Raw genomic sequence first — 19,724 nt, forward strand, 5'->3', positions numbered from 1 at the left:
CTTTAAAGTTGGAGCTGATGTTAAACATCACTTTAATGTTAATTTAGTCTACTCAATTGTCAACTTAGTCTCAGCGAGTCAATAATTAATCACCTTCTTCCTCTCTTGTTAAGCCAAGGATCGATTGTGTGATGTGTTGGGATCGAAATGGGGATGAGATCTTGAATGCACAAGTTAGTGTGAAGTTGGATGAGGAAGGTTGGGTCAAGTCGAATCTTGAGTTTTGGGATGGGTGTTTATACCTGACTCACATAATACCACCTCAAAACACTCTTTTTTGATTATGAGGAAAATCAACGAATTCGGAACGCTCTTTAAATTTCAATAACTAAACGCAAACCACACAAAATAATAATTATTAATTGGACAATGATAATAATAGTACACGTATGTTTCATCCTTATAAAATGCTCCTTTAATTATGTGTTAGAATTTTTGACACTCCTACTTCTTACGGTTGAAGCAATTTATATTCATTAATAAATTACTTTTCTTATTAAAACAATTTTTATATTATATATTTCATTACATTATTTTGTAACAATACATTTCTATTTTACTAATATGATGATATTTCAAATTTTATGTTTATTAATTTTATTGTGTTTTTTTTGTCAAACTTTTATTGTGTATGGCTATCCTATTCTTTCTTTTTATCCGGCCCAAGCTAATTCTAAGATAGCGAGAACCTTCTGTTTCTAGCTTTGCTAAAATCCCCAGGCCCATCTTCTACATGGGCTGTAAAGTTAGACCCACTTCGGAAAGGAGGCAACTTTCCAAGCCTCTTGGTCACAGAGGAGAAGAAGGAGTTCTTCTTGGTTCAGTTTCAGTTTGGTTGAACTTCTTTATAGGTTCTTTTCCTATTTGGACCAAAAATAACTATTTTTTCTAAAAAAAAGTTCTCCGTAGAAGCTCACAATGAAAAGTAGGGGTGCACATGGGTTGGGTTGGATGGATTTATAGGCTAATCAGGATCCGAACCAATCAAAATTGTTTGGGTTGAGTTGGATTGAATTTTGTGAGTTTTCACCTTCTGACCCGAACCAACCCAATCCGACGATCTTCGGGTTGGTTCGGATGAGTTGATTGGATCTATATTAAAATATTAATAAATTTGGAATATTGAAAAAAAATACTAAACCTTCAAAAAAAAATCAAGAAGAATTGGTAAATACGTTATAGTACCAAATAGCATAAAAAAGACACAAAACATTGTACTAAATAGCATTAAATAATATTACATAAATGACATAGAGTCAAATACCATGTAAAACAACTGCGACAATAGAATCAAGTTAATCAATACGACAATGACATGACACTTGAAATTTAAATATCTCAATTCTCCGACATGTCAAATATAATTTAAACAAAAAGTGAATAATGTGAAAAGTAAAACTGTAAAATAAAATAAGGGTTTTAGAATTTACATGTATGTTAGGTAACACTTTTAAAAATATATATTAATAATATATTATTATTATTGTATGTTTGGATTTCGGGTTGGATTGGGTGGATTGTTATTAAATTCGATATCCGATCCGAAGTTGATTGGATCGTAATAAAATCTGTCTGATTGACCCGTTTGCCCAATCCAACCCGCATTTTTGTCATTGAATTGGGTTGGATCGGGCGGGTTCATTGGATCTACCCGACCCATGTGCACCCCTAATGGAAAGCTCCTCTATAAACGCTATTTAGTGTTTGGATGCTCACATGCATAAATAAGTGCTTATTCAAGTAGGAAGTGATATTTGGATATATTTGTATAAGCACATTTATTTTGTAAAATTACAAAAAATGGCATGATTTTAATATTAGTAGATTCAAATATTCATGATAAAAAAATTATTAAACTATTTATTATTTAAAATATTTAATTTATTTTATAAATGAATTTCTATTGACTGTTTTTAAATTATTATATTTATAGATTTTAATAAAATATTCTTGAAAAAATATATTTAAACATTGTTTCTTTTTTAAAATAACATTGAAATATTTTATTTATGTATGGTAACATTATGATGTTATTGCATAATTTTTTTATGTTAATGCTCAAAAAAATTAAATACGTACACTAAGAGCATCTCCAATGCAAGGTTCATAGTTCTTATTTTGGAGTTAAGAATTAAGAACTAAAAACTTTACCATTGGAGGTGCTGACATGGACTCCTTAGTTCTTAAAAATAAGAACTCAGTTCTTATATAAGGAGTTTTGTTTTTTGAGTTCTTAGTTTAAAATATTAATTATTTCTCTCTCATCCAAATTACTTTATAAGTTTTGTTTTATTATTTTATGAAAATAAAAAGTATAAATAATGTAGTTGGTGAGACCAAATGAATAGTGGTAAGAATTAAGAACTAAAAACTCATGGTTGGAGCAAAATTGCTTGAGAGTTGCTTAAACACATGTGAGAATACGGACCCACATGAATAGTGCTAAGAACTAAGAAATAAGAACTAGCATTGAAGATGCTCTTTGTGTGCATATTTTTTTTTTTAACGTTCTTAAATGTATTGTATTAATCCGATAAAAAGAACAGAAAAGAAGAGCTATGACAACATCCCCAGATTTAATTTTTCTTGGTTAGTGATAGAATTAGGGAAGGAATTGAAAGCATTGCAACCCATAAAACTACTCCTATTAAAAGGAAAACCTGTCACTTTATAATAAATACATATAATAAATGAACAACAGCCATTATGTCGAGGGCTGTGAGTTGTGAGGGACCACTATAATATAACTACGTTAAGTCCGCAAATGAAGAATAACACAAATTAAACATTTGAACCAAGTTGGACACCATTGCTTGTACATGCTTGGCAGCATCAGAGTATGACAAGAATGAACTCCTCTAGCTAGAAACATTTAATTTTGCTGTGAAATTCAAACATGCCATCAATTTAATTGTGACATGTAACCAAACGGGGATAGAAAAGATCTTGCAAATTGCATTATTCAATATTTTTGTATGTTTTGTGTGCAGTGAGAGACTCGGATTAAGAAAGACCACTTAGTATTATATATAACCATGTTGATTTGGATATTCTTGTTGGGAATATAATGACTCTTTTGAATCAGCCGGCTATGTGAAAAAAGCTTGTTGTAATTATTCAAGTTGGCAATGATCACATGTGATGGTAACAACTAATTAAGATAAAAATTTGACAAAGGAAGATAATTTCTCCTTGATGAAGTACTGATCTAGAATTTCATATAAATTAGTTAATATTTCTCCTTGATGATGTCCTAATCTATATTTATACTTTTTTATGCATCTGCAATTGGGTACCATCCATTCACATTACATTCATCTGTTTATTTAATTTGAAGTTTTCAATATACTTCATTGATAAGAAACTCTGACCTTTAAACTCTCTAATGCTTTTTTTAAGCTTACGATTGGATTTGTACTTGTTTCAAATCAATATTATTCAAGTTGGAAAGTAGACATATGGTTTGAACTTTCCAAGCTCAAGATCGACCTGGTGAAGCTTGGGTAGATTATATTTGAATTGATAGGATGCCTCATCTCAAATCCAAATATTATATCCAAAAAAGCCCGGTTGTATCCCTCAGTGTACTTATAAGGACCTCACACTCTCCAATCTAGGGTTTGGTGCCGTCAAGAAGATAATGATAAGATTAGAATAGAACTTGTTTCATTGAATGAGGGGTTTTGCCCTTTATATGGGGCTAAGCCCTAACCCTAAGACTATTACATTTGGGTTCAATCTCGTCCTAATGGACCTTTAGTCAAGACGAGGTCAATTCACTAAATTTCGGTCTAGGCCTTAAGGATTCGATCCGCCCAGATCGATAGTGGAGGTCATGTCGCCTGTCCCGGGGCGAGACCGTTCCACTCCAGTAAAAGTATATATTTGATACATGATCTAGAAAGATCGGTAAGTAATTTTTTTCTCCTACCATATTAAGAAATAATTTAAATTGATGCCAAATGTTAATTAAAATTATGTTTTTATGCTAGGGCATTGATACTAATGTCATCCCGACACATCTTAATATCATCTTGAATGAATTCCACCAAAAATATGCATACTGAAACCAAGCCATTTAGAAACATCTTTTTATTATTGTATACGGTTAAATATGGTTTTTACTCTCTAACTTATACACCCAAATTTAAAATAATCTCTGAAAAAATTCCTCTTTCTTTGTCCCTATTTATTTATTCGATTTAAAATAGTTCTCATAATGTCATACATCATGCCCAATGTTTTCTTCTCAACCCTTTGGGTTGGGAAAACTCTTTTGTCTCCTTTAATAAAAGTTCTTTGACTTATAAAAAAACATAATCAACCCGAAGAGGAATCTCGAAAGCCCGCAGAGCTACCCTCATCATACACGGAGGGCCCTTCCACAACCCTAACAACATCCAAAATGCCATACTCTAGAGAAAGATCAGCAAGATGCAAGACCTTCCCAAAACTCTTCCTTGAGTCGGAAATTCAACTTGCATGTTGAAGGAAAACTCAGACCCAAAGAAGCCACATAGCACCAACAAAAAAGAACCTTCATCTCACAAAAATCCCTCATCGAACGATTCGAGTTCGAGGGAGAAGAAGCATAAGCCAGCCACACGGTTCTTGACAACCCTCCCACAACACTTAAGAGAAGAAGAATCCTCTAAATACATTTTTTTACATAATAATAATAGTAATAATATTAAGTGGTAAAATCATTTAATGGAAAAATGGAAAATTGAAAGACTTTGATACATAAGTAAATTAAAAGTCAGTTTTGTACAGTTTTTCTCTACATTTTTCTTGCAGTTTTTCCAATTCATTTTGCTATAGATAAATACCTTTTAATTGCTATCGGTTTTGCTACTATACTTTTTTTTTTCTAGATTTTTTCGTTCAGTTCTCTCCTGCATTTCTTTCTATAGTTTTTTCCAATAAAAATACCTACAACCTCTCCTGCATTTCTTTCTATAGTTTTTTCCGATAAAAGTACCTACAAACTAATACCAATTTGGTTCCTGGATAATTTCATGTTGATTTTCCTACAAGTTACTTACTCTGAATTCACGTGTAATATTTTTCTTCAAATTTCTAATTAAATCCTAAAGTTTTCCACAAACAAGTTTATATTTAATCTCTGAATTTTAGGAACTTTTGACTTTGGTGGACAGACTACTCAAGATTGGCTATGAGTGGCATTTGGTATGCTTTCTGCAATTGCACGTTTGACAAAACTTAGAACTTTCACACAAATTGCACATTATAAAAACCAAACCCATTTTACTGATAATGTAACTGCTCTTTATTTTTTAGTTGCTTTCAACACAAGTAAGTTCACCTTAATTGACTTGGTGCACTCCATAGGCTGACAAGTATTAACCATTTAATTAATTACTACGATTCGTTGTGTAAGCCAATATGAACACATCTCCGTGATGAATTTTGAAAATTGAGTTAAAGATTTCTACGGGTGATCATGGCGTCGTGCTTGAATGATCTTATCTGTAAAGATTATTTATATGTAAAAATATGGACCAAAGCCATAAAATTAGATGATAAGGACCAACATCAAATTTAAATACACTAGTGACTAAAAACTTATCTAATCCTATTATATGTGTGTAAATACTCAAGTGCAATTATTGTGTAAATATAATTTAGCAATAATGAATCAATAAATTGATAGAGCGACGTGCAACATGATCTTGGAAAACCTCCTTGAGGCTCCGCCGACCCACACGACTTGATTGGGACCGTGGGAGGCAACTAGAATAGCAGTCACCAAGACCTCTTGGGTAAATCTGCAAGGCAGAATGTTAGGAAATAGATAAACCTTCCACCCCGGCCTGTTAAGTTCAAATGGTAGAATTTTTTTTTTTTGGATAAGCTATAACATTGCATTCAACATTCAAAGTATACAATCAGAAGTGGACCAGTTAAGAAAGACTAGAACCAACTAGAAAAAAAGGAAACAAGAATGAGAAATACCTGAAAAGCATATCATAAGCAAAAGAATGACAAAACACTAGATACATCGTTTATCATATTTTCATGTGTATTATATTTCTAGAAATAACACTTATAACTCACATCCCTCATTGTCTAATGATTAAGTGCAAGACAAAGTCATAAGACAGTCCACACAAGAGAAGAATGGTCAAAGCTACAAGACAGTCTACACAAGCGAAGAAAGTCAAATCTGCTAGATCATTTGATCACGAGAAGAATACACCCAATGAAGATTTTCATCGTCTATCTCAAAGCTGACCAATGAAAACAATGTCCACATAAATTACGTGATACTCTACAAAGCACATAATTGATCAAGGAAACAAGTACAACAATGTCAATATCATGTTTCCTCCTTCTCTCACAAGGAATGGAATAAAGCTTATCGTCTACGCGACTACACCTGTTATGCTCTATCTTAGTCAGGCAACACACTTTCAAGACTATCAAATTCCTAAGAAGAAGTTACAAGCGATTGGTCAAGGAATATCGTCTAACTCCAGGTGACAAATGGAAATAAGGAAAAAAGAACTATTGAAGCAGAAGGACCATCTGAAGAAAGGAAGCTTATCACATAAAGGAAGTTGCAGTGTCTGAAGAATGTGCATCACGGTCTAATTAGAAAAGATTTCATAATAGCCTTGTGAAGAAGTTTTAAAGCAAGATCACATGATCTGACAAGGTACAATGCACAAAGTGAAAGTACAATGGTGACACTACCAAATTAGCATATCTTTATACCAACGAATAGAAACAAATACCAATGCTACCGACTAGTTGACAAACTACATCCTTTCGGCAAAATGTCTTCATCAAACAATATCATGCATTTAATGCTTCTGACACAAGTACACATGACGCCGTTTGATCCAACGACTAGAATCCTTGTGAAGAACAAGCTCCAACGACTATAATCTCTCCCATAAGTTTCAGAAATGTAAAGAGAAAGTTCTGAAGACACCACAAGCCAACTTTTGTGCTCCCAATTAAAAAGGTTTATCAACACCTTTTGCTTCAACAAACCATACCCAAGAGTCAAATCCCTTTATCCTGCTCTCTCATGTATTAGAGCATAAAGTATATTTTTAGAGTCAAATCTCATCTTTATTAATACTTTATAGTTCATGAGCTTAAAACTCCTCTACTAACACTCTTGTAAGAAGAGATCTAAGAAAACAATCTTGGAAAAGATTATTAGGAGAAGTTTTGTATAATACTTGGTTAGGAGAAGTCTTGTTTAATACTTGTTAGGAGAACTCCTAGATAATACGTGTGGGAGAAGTCCTGGTGAATACTTGTAGGAGAAGTCATTTATACTTGATTAGTGAAATTGTGGTATAACCAAGGACTGGACATAGCCCTACCGTTCTGGAGGTGAACCACGATAAAAACTATGTGTGTTCACAGTTAATTACTCTGCTTGATTATCCGCTGCACCAAACAATATTGAAGAACTAGATGAAATTGCCAATTGTTTGGAAAACAAAAATTTTGGATGACACAATTCAAACCCCCATTTCTTATGCTACTTCTAAATATCTCAAGGCCCTCTTCAATGAAGTGGAAAAAAACACTTATTTGTTAATATCTTGTTATACTTAATTTTAATTTTAGAAATTTAGTAGATTAGTGAAACTTAGAAAAGTAAAAAATATTTACTTGAATAATTAACTAATTAATAATATTCTTTCTGATGTAAAAAATATATATATAGCTTATAAAAAAACATAGAAAATATATCTGATATTTGACTAGAGAAGATAAAATATGATGTCAATTGAGTATCAACTTTAATAAATGAAATTCAACAATGTGGTACCAGATTTAATACCCTCTGGTGGACGTATTCTAATAAATGCCAAGAAGAATAAGAAAACCGCCAGAAATTGGAACTTGGAAATTGTCCCTATAGGCATTTTTGTTTGAGTGATTGTCTAATTCCATGTTACTAAGTTCATCCGCTTAAAGTCAAATACGCCAACCCCATTTCTGAGCTTCTTTAATTTTCATTCATCAACTTTTTTTTTTTATATCATTTCATATTTTGAAAATGATGGCTTCCCTCATCAATGTCAACACCTACCTTTTCTACTACATTTGTTGTAGCGACCCAGTCATATAGACAAGACCAACGAGGCTTATCACCATCCTGTTTTATTTTCCAGCTGATGATTCACTCTCCTGGTATATTAGCTGTAACACCCATGTGCTAGTTTATGCTCTGTTCCTGTTTTTTCCTTCTGAGTTTGAGTCTTTTTTCATTTTGGCTTCAATTTTGTTGTCTCAGGTATTCTTCTTTAGTTTTATAGATTCTGAGCTTCTGCATTTAGATGCATGAAGGAGTTGCTTTTTAAGAAAAAGGGTTTTCTTCTTTAGTTTGATAGCTGCTTGGAATATGAGTTTTATTGATTCTGTTCATGTTATTTTTGGATTCACATCAATGGATGTACCTTACTTGATGTTTTGTTAACAGGGAGTGAAAAAGTGCCCTGCTTAGTTCATGAGAGATAGTTTAAAGTTCTGGTGATTTCAGAGTTCCTGGGATGTATCTTTCAAAGGGTCACGTCATCTTGTGGTTCTGCTGGTATTTGCTACTGGCTGCTGCGCAGGATGCTATCACCGACCCAACTGAAGGTAAGCTCTCTCCCTGTCTCTTGGTTTTCCATGGTTGCTTTGTTTCTGTTAGGGATGTACTTAATATGAAAATCCATTCTGCTTATTGGGATAGTTGGCTAATGATAACATGATACATGAGCTTAGGGTTTAATCCTTGCCACCCCTGTTCTTCTAAATAAAATAAAATAAATGTTGAATTTATGCTGAGTTTGGGATTTAGTGAATGGTCAACTTGGTCCATGAAATATTTTTCTGCTGGCAAGTTAGTCCTGGAACATGGAAATATGTTCACCCTGAATGTGTTAGTTCACCAAACCTAACGTAGGGACTAACTTGACCTGACGTTTTACACATTCAGATATTTTGGAGCGTATTTCTTTCTTCGGACTAACTTGCCAATGGCAGAATCTCTCAGGACCTAGTGTGAGGGGACATGTTAAAAAATATTCATGTGCTTTCATTAATAACTTAAGGTTTTGGGAACCTAGTTCATGATAACTTCTCTTTGTTGGTATATAAGTGTTTCTGAAGTGGTAGTGATACAATTTGTATATATAATTCTGTATTTAGTAACTTTGTTAGGTAGAGGGACTCAGCTGTATAGTAAGCCTTAGATGGAAAAAGATAGAGTCTTCTCTACTTGATTTGAAGGAAGGATAATTTCATGTCTTATCAAGTTGCTATCCTTGAAGAGTATTTTATGTATTATTTCATTGTTCATTTTACAAATGAATATGTCCAGATATTAGTTTGCTTGTGAGTATAACAACTATCCTTTAATGGATCACAAGTAGAATTATTACAAAATCTGCAAGTACATTATTCATATGTCTTTTGCAGTAATAATATCCAGATTAATTACAAACATTGAAAACAGAACTCATCAAAGAGAAAAAGGGCATTGGCTGTAAAATATTGCATATGATGTGTAATTCTGTTTCTGTTAGTTCTATTGATAATATGATAATTTTGTTTTGGATTAACATGCAGTTGAAGCATTAAAAAGGATAAAGGAAAGTTTGAATGATCCTAATAGAAATTTAAGTAATTGGAACCGTGGCGATCCATGTACATCTGGCTGGACTCGAGTTCTGTGCTTCAATGAAACATTAGTGGATGGCTATCTACATGTTCAAGAATTGTATGACATCTATCTTCTACTCGAATTTTTATTTCATAAAAGGCGTAATAACATTTAGAAGCTTCCATTTCTTTTGTCTCTCTTTTATTTGCTTATCTCACTCTCTCTCTCTGGGGGATCTGTGAGGGTGAAAAGAGATTCACAACCATTTATGTGGACCAAACACTTTCTTACTAAATTGTTTGTACTTTTTACACAAGATATTGGTATAATTAACTAAAGAGAATAGGAGCTGTGAGCCACAAGTACAGTTCTTTATGACGATCTTCACAATGTATTTTGATATATTTACTTATCTTGAAGAATTATCTCCATTTGACAAGCAGTTGATTGATTTTTATTTTTATTTTTAGAATTATTCCTATTTATTACTTAATGCAGAGCTAATCATTCTTTGTTTGAGAATTGACAACTTTTTGTTGCTGCTCCTCATTTATTAATTTTGTTTTTCTTGTCTGTAGGCAACTAATGAATTTGAACTTGTCTGGAACTTTGGCACCAGATATTGGGAGCTTAGGTTATATGGAAATATTGTAAGATTTTAGTTGCATTGATGTTTGAAATGACAAATATTTCAAATGATTTTCAATTGAGAAATTGCTAGATGCTATTTTTGCTTATGTAGTAGATTTGACTCATTTGAGTGTTTCCACCCTGTTGTAGTTGTTACCTTCTTTTGATGATACATTCTTTTTTTTTGTATTCTAAAGGAACTTCATGTGGAACAATTTAACTGGAAGCATTCCAAAGGAAATTGGGAATATCAAAACTCTAAAACTCTTGTAAGTTGAACCTTCCCTTTTGACATGTATGTTGGTTTCCATATAACTAACTCAGTGGTTTTATTACCTCCGTCATTTTAAACATATTAGAACATAAACATCCTTGTCATTCCATGAAATCAGAATTATATCTTCTAAATAATTTGAATTTAAATACAGGTTCCTACAGAATGAAAAATAAACTAAGTGCATGATTGATACATACATGGTGGAAAACCACAGTGAAGCCAAAACACGGTGGACTCTTCCCTTAGCTTTTGCGACTGTCCACCATGATTTTGGCCTCATTGTGGTATTCCACCGTATATCCAAATATACACTTAAATGGTTGTAGAAATATAGGAATGGTGTTTTAACATAGAGAGCTATATTGGTGTTTTCAGGCTCCTGAATGGAAATCTATTAACAGGTCCACTGCCTGAAGAGCTTGGCTATCTTCCAAACCTTGATAGGATACAAATTGATCAGAATCATATATCAGGACCTGTACCTACATCTTTTGCAAACCTGAACAAGACAAAGCACTTGTAAGATTCTTTACGATGAAAATGTAGTTTAAGAAACTCTTGCTATTTTTATTTTAATTGAACCTTTTTTCATTATTATAAAAAACGGAAGGATAATAATGTTTCATTTTTCTTCCAATGGAGCAGTCACATGAACAATAACTCACTTAGCGGACAAATCCCTCCAGAACTTTCCAGATTACCAAACCTTGTTCATCTGTAAGTTGGTGATTTGATATCATTGACATGATTGCATCCATTAACATATTGTTCTGGTTTTTATTTAATCCTTAATTATCATACTTATATCTTGTTCACAAGATGTCTCTTTGGACCTGCAGCCTTCTTGACAACAACAACTTATCAGGATACCTTCCCCCTGAGCTTTCCAAGTTGCCAAGCTTACTTATAATGTATGGTTCCTTGCTCTCTGTAATGTGTTTGTAAGCATGTATACTACTGTTCACGGTTTTAAATCAAGATCTGCGACTACGACTATGGCTGTGACATCATAATTTTGATACATAATACTGGAAATTTTCTTTTATTTTTCAATTGTAGATAATTTTAATCCTTTTTTTATGCTTACTGCTTAGATAGCTGTTTTGATAAATATTCCTTGTAGTATATTCAGATTTTAAAAGTTTTTATGTGGATTTTCTTGATCTTGCAGTCAACTTGATAACAATAACTTTGGCGGGAATACCATTCCAGATACTTATGGCAACATGTCAAAATTGTTGAAGTTGTAAGTGAATTTCAAGATTCTTGTCTATGAGTAGGTTTTGCAAGTAGAAGGAGTGGAGCCGAGGGGCTAGAGCCTTTATTTTAATTTTTAGGTGTGAAGTGCCAGTTGGAAATTCTAACATATTTGTGACTGATTTCATATATGGAAAAGAGAGAAATGTAAGCCAGGAACTGTAAAAAGGCAAGCAGTTAACAAAAAATACCTTCTGGAAGTCATGTGTAAACAGTTAACTACTTGATGGAACACCATAAATGAACATAATGTTTTACACATACATAGAGTTGTTTGACTTAATAAGATTGACATGGTTGCATCATATTTCCTTAAAATGAGTATCATATTATCATTGCATTTGTCTTGTTTTATTTTTCTGTCAATTTTTTTACTTTGATCTGTTCTCTTTTGCTTTTATTTGAAGGATAGCACCTAGTCCCTCTTTGCACTTTCTCCTCTCCTCAACTTAATAAAATTTCTCATCCTGATGGAATTGTTTTAGTAAGATTAGGAGATTAGGAGAAGAGTTTGACTTCACGTTTGACAATCTAAACGTTGTTTTTGGTTTCTTGATATTACCAGGAGTCTCAGAAATTGTAACTTGAAAGGCCCAATTCCTGATTTAAGCAGGATACCTTCCCTTCTTTATCTGTAAGTCCAGTTATGCTATTAAGAGAAGTGATTGTTCTAGAAAAAATGAAGATTCTGATGTACATTTTTAAAATAAAGTCTAATGCAGTCTGTATTGTACTTACTGAGTACTGACCATTATTGTGTACATTCCAGGGACCTCAGTTCCAATCAGTTGAATGAATCAATTCCTCCTAATAAGCTTTCTGAAAATATCACAACCATGTAAGAATCTCTATCATTTAAATAATTTGTACTCTTTAGATTTTGCATTTAACTATTTGGATTCCATATGCCAAATATTTCCCTCATATTTTATTGGTTGGGGGTATATCTACTGAATATGAGAATAATTTTTAATTTTTGACTCCTGGGGATATTTGCAGTGATTTATCGAACAACAAACTTACTGGAACAATTCCATCTTACTTTTCTAGTCTTTCAAATCTTCAGAAATTGTAAGTATCTTCTATTTTATCTTTTCATTCTACAGCAAACTGTGTCATATACTATTAGCAAAACAAGATTTACTAGGAATCACCTTATTTCTTGTGCTCATTGTATATCAGATTTAGTAATAGCTAGAGAGATGTTAGTTTTTTTTTTCTTTTATATTTCATACGGAATCAATCATGTTACTAATTAAATGGCTTTTTACTCATATCCTCTCTGGCAGGTCACTTGCAAACAATTCATTGAATGGCACTGTTTCTTCCACCATTTGGCAGGACAAGAATTTCGACGCAGAAAGATTTCTCTTGTAAGAGTGTGCGTGCGTTCTCTTTTTTGTTTTTTAATAAAAGGGCGAGAGTTTTTTTATTAACTGATTGTATGTGTGTGCACATGAAGATAAATATTTGCATATTTATTCTGAGGTATATGATGGGTACTTTTATATGCTAACATCATTGATTCATTTGTATTAACTGATTGTTTTTAGATGCTACCAAGTACTTAGTAGTACTCTTTTGGTTTTCTGAGCCTGGATTTCTGATATTGCAGGGAATTGGAAAATAATAAATTTACATCCATATCTGGAAGTACTGTTCTCCCTCCAAATGTCACAGTCTTGTAAGGTTTCTAAACTTACTGCGCAGTTTGTACTGACATCATTGTAGTGCAGGCTAGAGATTTCCATATATCTTGTTGTTATGCATGTTCAAAAGACTAGTTTCTGTTTGCTGAAGTTCAAGAATTGAACATTAGATATAGCATGTATACTCCATTTGCAAATAGCTTCCTTTGTCATCATTTTAAAATCACTGTATTTCAGGCTTGATGGTAATCCTCTATGCTCAAATGAAACCCTGGGTCAGTTCTGTAGATCTGAAGGTGTTAATGACACAAATGGCCTATTTCCAGCAAACTCCAGTGACTCCTGTCGTGCTCAATCATGTCCACCTCCTTATGAATACTCTGTGGATTGTTTCTGCGCAGCCCCATTGCTCGTTGGTTATCGACTAAAAAGTCCTGGATTTTCAGATTTTCGTCCATACTTGAATGCATTTGAGAAATACCTGACTTCTGGTCTTAGTATATATACCAAGCAGTTAAACTTCACATTTCAGTGGCAATCGGGACCTCGACTGAGAATGAACTTGAAGATTTTTCCATTATATGTTGATAGAAATAGTTCTCATACTTTCAATAGAAGCGAGGTCCAAAGGATCAGAAGCATGTTTACAGGATGGAAAATTCCTGACAGTGATTTGTTTGGGCCTTATGAACTGAATAACTTCATTCTCCTGGATCCTTACAAGGATGGTAAGTCTCATGAACTTCTTATGATCTGCTAGAGGGCTTGAAGGAATTTGGACTTGATGCATATTTATAAAACCAAAAAGCTTGCATTTCACGTTTTCTTTAGCCGGCTGACCATTATGTATTTCAAACCCAATCTATATTGATTCATTCATTCATACAATATTTATTTTTGCATGTTTTGAGCTTATGGTTTTCCATCTTTCAGTACACAAAATAGCTTTCTCTCCATATGCATGCTTGAAATGTAACAGTTTGAGACAATGGTATACTTTTGCTTTACCTCTCATAAAAAAAAGCTGGCTAAGCATGGAAAGCTAATGTCACTAGAGCTCATCAATTATAAGCTGCTGCATAATATGTGCCATAATATCTTATTTGCTAACTGTCATATGATTGTCCTCATACTGCTCATTATTGTTGCAGTGGTTAGCGCCTCTTCAAAATCTGGGATAGGTACAGGTGCACTAGTTGGCATAATCCTAGGGTCAATTGCCTGTGCAGTGACGTTGTCTGCAATTGTTACTCTTCTTATATTAAGATTAAAAATGAGAAATTATCATCCAGTTTCCAACAGACGTCATGGTGAGTACCTTATCACAAATATTTTGAGTGTATTGTTTTGCTCTCTCACTTGTCTCAAGTGCTCTGCTTCTGTCATGACGAGAAGTTTTGATGTTATGGTGTGCTTTTTTTAACTGAGTATTTTAAATTTAACTTCCCTTTGTTATCATTCAAAATTGTCTAAAACATTTGGGGGCTGTTCCTGCTGGTATGTTGCCAGAATAAATGGCTTTATGGGAAGAAGGGTAGGATCCTTGTTAGCATTCACTGGTTTATGTCACTTTGGTTTTGTGAAATTGGCTCTACTTGTATTCCTGTTTTGAACTTGCAATGTCTACAGATGCTATGAATCTACCATCAGAAACCATATTTGATTGGTTATCTAGAAAAACTTTATTCAAGAATCTATTAACATAGGTTTATATTTATTTACAGCATCTAGAATCTCAATAAAAATGGATGGCGTGAAGGCCTTTACTTATGGAGAATTATCCTCCGCTACAAACAATTTTAGCAGCTCTGCTCAAGTTGGACAAGGGGGATATGGGAAGGTTTACAAAGGTATTCTTTCTGATGGCACAGTTGCGGCCATTAAACGTGCACAAGAGGGATCACTGCAAGGTGAGAAGGAGTTCCTCACAGAAATATCATTACTGTCAAGGTTACATCATCGGAACCTTGTGTCTCTGTTGGGATACTGTGATGAAGAAGGGGAACAGGTACTCATTATGTCAAATTCAGAAAATTTAACACTAGTCAGTTAGACTTTACCCTAGTAATTTTTATAATTATCTTGGATTCTTGATGCTGCTTTTGGACGTTTAAATATCTATAAAATATATTTATGTTACCAACTCCCTCTCAATCTTCTTTCTTTCTGACTATTGGATTTCTTCCATCTGGAATTTTGCGTCATGCTTGCAGATGCTAGTTTATGAATTTATGCCAAATGGCACGCTAAGGGATCACCTTTCTGGTACATCTCATGTTCTTATTTTCTGATTTGCTGAATTTATCTATTAACTTTTAGATTTTCATTGCATTTTACTAATGATGTGTGCCTTTATATGTTCTTACATATGTGCTTATTGTTTGACAATTGACACTTTGACCACAGCTTCATCAAAAGAACCTCTGAGTTTTTCCACGAGATTGAAGGTTGCACTAGGGTCAGCTAAAGGTCTTGCGTATCTACACACAGAAGCTGATCCTCCGATATTTCACCGCGATGTCAAGGCCACTAACATATTATTGGACTCTAGATTTTCGGCAAAGGTGGCTGATTTTGGACTTTCCCGGCTCGCCCCTGTTCCAGATTTAGAAGGAATTGTGCCTGGTCATGTATCTACAGTTGTAAAAGGGACCCCGGTAAGGCTTTCACGACTGAATTTGGTTTTTCTAGAATTATGCATGCGCACAGGAAGTACAACATTGGTAATCTTATTGATGAAATATAGGGTTTGATTTTATCCTATTCAACCCAAAAGAAAAAGGTTAGCTGGAGAAGAGTATGAGAACTCAATAATTTTAGGTCAGATATATCATTAATGTGTTTCACTATATAAAAAAAAATGATACCAATTTATACTCTAATAGAGGTCAAGTTCAAGTACCTACTACTAGTACAAGCCAGTTCTGTAAGACTACTAACATAAAACGACTCCTAAATCATGAATAACCCTAATATTCCAACACTTGTTACCTACAAACTTGTCAAGTCTCTCTCAGCCTCTGTACAGGATACCTATTCTGAAACAATTATTGAGGAACTTCCAATTCTCATTATACTGGTAATTTTTTCATCGACACTGACCTAATAATGGGCAATGTTTGGAGTGCTTATTTTGGTAAAAAGAATGGGTGTTGAATCCTAAGTCCGAATGGTATCAGAGCTTGCTGTGAACCCTAAGTCCTACATCGGATGGAGTGGGGATTAAATTACGATATAACCCTGTCCACTTGAAGAAAACGGGCTAGCGTTTTAGCTCATATTCAGCGTAATGGTAGTCTTGGTTTGGTTTAGAACCCCTTTGGATGCAAACTAGAGAACACTTATTCAAGCTTATTTAGTGCTTTTTTAGTAGGTAAGCTCCAGTAAGTCTGTATCCAAACGGGCAGTTAGTTCAGCACAACAAATGGTATCTTAAAGAGCAATGACCAGTCAGAAGTGTGTGCGTTTGTGTTGGAAGGTTGATTTTATTTATTCAGTGAATTTTTATCTTTATTGTTTTTTACTGTTTAAATATGCAGGGTTACCTTGATCCAGAGTACTTCTTAACTCACAAGTTGACTGACAAGAGTGATGTTTATAGTCTTGGTGTTGTACTTTTGGAACTTTTGACCGGGATGCATCCTATCTCACATGGCAAGAATATTGTTAGAGAGGTAATTTCTTCCTGCTGGACTTAATTTCTCTCCCTATTCTCTAACAAGTGTGGTTGAATCAAACTGGGATTAACAGTCGGAAAGTTTAACATTTGTTAATTTCTTTTGTCCATTTTTTGAGTAGAATCTGAATAATACAACAGGTTAATGTTGTGTTATTTGACATTACATACTACATAGGTTGAATCAAATTATGTAATTTCCAAGTAATTTGTATCCTTTTATCATGTAAATGTTCCTTTGTGCATTTCCTATCTCAAGATATCGAAATAAGAGTGCTTTGACATGGTCACTTTTCTATACATTTCTCAGGTTAATGTTGCCTACCAATCTGGTGTGATATTTTCAATTATTGATGAACGCATGGGATCTTATCCATCTGAGCATGTGGAGAAAATTTTGACTTTGGCCCTGAAGTGTTGTAACGACCAGCCAGATGCACGGCCTAAAATGGTAGAAGTGGTTAGAGAGCTTGAAAATATATGGTCTATGATGCCGGATTCAGATACCGGGGCAACTGGATCTATAACCAGTGATTCAAGCAAACCACTAAGCACACCATCTTCATCCTCTGCTATGAAGACTCCTTTTGTATCCGGCGATGTGTCCGGTAGTGACCTTATTAGTGGAGTGATACCAAGCATCAAGCCAAGATAAAACTACAGAAGTTGAAAAATATTAGGTATAGCAATTACTGATCTTTATGTTACTACCCTGTGAATTGGATCATGAGACCATATGTTACTTCATTCCATCTTCACCCTTTACATTATTTTTGTTTGTATATGAGAAACTGATAGAAAACTAGCTGGTATACAACATTGATTTTGTACATCATTTATACCGAGTTGTTTATGTAGTGCAATTGAAGTACTAGGAAAGAGAATTCCAAGGTAGGATATTCAAATCTTTGAAGTTCAGCAACTTAATATAATTTTAAAGCAAGAACTTCTGATTGAAGCCCCTCTTGGACTATTTTTATAAATTTAACTTATTGACTTACATTTATCTTGATACTATACATAATATCTTCATAACATGCGCCCCCCCCCCCCCCCAAAAAAAATTTGGAAAGGCTTTAAAAAGTTCTGGATGATTATGAAAACTTAAGAAATGATTCCTCAAAAAATACTTAGTAAAAGTCCTCATACAAAGAATAATTTCTTTTACCTTTCCTTCTCATTTGACATCTGATATGTTTCATATAAATATACACTATAAGATATAACTTCTCTTTCTAATGACATTATTGTAGATACCTGGGATAAAATGAATTTGTATTATTTGTAAGTGAGATATGGTTGAGCTTATTAAACACAAGAGTGACATATTAATTGGTGGAAGTAAGGGCACTCTTATGCATGATCTTCAAATGCTAATACAGATCATGATATTTAAAAAAAAAAACAGAATATGGTTGATGGTGGAAGTAAGGACATTAAATTCAATAAATGAGAAGCATTAAATAGCAACCCTCAGTTTTACGTAGGGATGACAATGGGTAGGGTTTGGGTATGATACAATAGTACTCATTCTCATACCTGCGTTTTCAAAAATTATCCGTACCCAAGTTCCCACGTGGGTAGCAACTTCAATGCTCATCCCCTACCAATATGCTCGTACCCATGCCATTACGCACAAAAGGAGTAAGCGATTGAGTTAACCAAAATATAAATTTCACTATTTTCATTTCAATTGTAAACAAAAATACAATTACTATTATGGAATAAAATACATAATTTAAAAATACAAAAGATCATCCAAATATTTGACAAGTAAAATCATTTAAGTAAGTATAATTTTTTTGGAGGGAGTAAGCGATCGAGAAAGTTATAAGTTCAAATTTATAATTTTATATTTTTTAATATAATCATAAAGTTAAAAGTTATTCTGCTTTCGAAAAAAAAAAAGTTAACAACTTACTTATTTTAAAAATAAGTAGAGTAAATTATCAACGAAAAATATAATACTAATACTAAGACGTAAATTGCTCACTTATTTAAAAAAAAAAAAGAGTAAGTTAGAAAGTTGCCTCAAAAGATGAAGTTAGAAAGTTGCTCACTTATCAATTGATTGTGCATTTATTTTAACCATTGGTACCAACTGTTGCTATGCTATACAAGATATCTCCATCAATAGAGGTACTATCAACACATCATTGAGATGTACTTGCCTCAAAAGACTTCTCACCATTCTTCTTGTTGAGCGAACAATCGTTATTTAAGTATCCTTTCTTGTCACAATTGTAGCATTTGAGGCTTATCTTTCTTCAAGATTTTAATTTACCATGATTTTGACTCGCATTTTGGGGACACGTTTCGTTGATCCGCCTCTCACCACTATCAAGGCTTCTAATTTGAGCTTTCTGGATGATCTTTCTTATTTTTACGCCTGAATTCTTTGTAGAATGATTCATTGACATATTATTTTACCACTTCCGCTAAATGAAGATAAAGACTTGTTTGTTGTAAATCTCTGGTTCCCCTCGTTCCTTCTCTCTTGGACACATTCTAGGAGAGGGCTCGTACTGATCTTTGAGAAGATTACAAGGTGTTGGAGTGGCAGGCAGGATAAGGGGTCTTTAAGAATAGCTCTTACAA

At 33.6% G+C, this 19,724-nt stretch overlaps 1 protein-coding gene across 2 annotated transcripts; it reads left to right on the forward strand.

Moving 5' to 3' along the window:
- The first annotated feature begins 7,995 nt into the window (after positions 1-7,995).
- LOC130722405 (probable LRR receptor-like serine/threonine-protein kinase At1g06840) lies at positions 7,996-17,961 on the forward strand. 2 transcript variants are annotated; one of them, XM_057573117.1, is made up of 21 exons: positions 7,996-8,284; positions 8,471-8,631; positions 9,604-9,754; positions 10,216-10,287; positions 10,465-10,536; positions 10,920-11,063; positions 11,190-11,261; positions 11,384-11,455; positions 11,716-11,790; positions 12,367-12,435; positions 12,571-12,639; positions 12,801-12,872; positions 13,091-13,174; positions 13,417-13,485; positions 13,688-14,178; positions 14,602-14,760; positions 15,175-15,458; positions 15,664-15,715; positions 15,857-16,107; positions 16,990-17,124; positions 17,437-17,961. In XM_057573117.1, the coding sequence occupies exons 2-21, from the start codon at positions 8,541-8,543 to the stop codon at positions 17,779-17,781; spliced, it is 2,829 nt and encodes a 942-aa protein (XP_057429100.1). In that variant the 5' UTR covers positions 7,996-8,284; positions 8,471-8,540; the 3' UTR covers positions 17,782-17,961. The 2 variants fall into 2 exon arrangements, with proteins under 2 accessions (XP_057429100.1, XP_057429101.1); XM_057573118.1 differs by having other exon boundaries at positions 7,996-8,181.
- Positions 17,962-19,724: the final 1,763 nt, after the last annotated feature.

This window comes from Lotus japonicus, chromosome 6 (assembly GCF_012489685.1).
Source record: "Lotus japonicus ecotype B-129 chromosome 6, LjGifu_v1.2".
In the NCBI taxonomy this organism is placed as follows: Eukaryota; Viridiplantae; Streptophyta; class Magnoliopsida; order Fabales; family Fabaceae; genus Lotus; species Lotus japonicus.

Bases quoted from the DNA above. Each gene is read 5' to 3' on its own strand.
- LOC130722405 (XM_057573117.1), top strand. From the start codon at position 8,541: ATGTATCTTTCAAAGGGTCACGTCATCTTGTGGTTCTGCTGGTATTTG. The intron at 10,537-10,919 runs GTAAGTTGAACC...TGGTGTTTTCAG, and splicing joins ATCAAAACTCTAAAACTCTT to GCTCCTGAATGGAAATCTAT. The intron at 13,486-13,687 runs GTAAGGTTTCTA...ACTGTATTTCAG, and splicing joins CCTCCAAATGTCACAGTCTT to GCTTGATGGTAATCCTCTAT.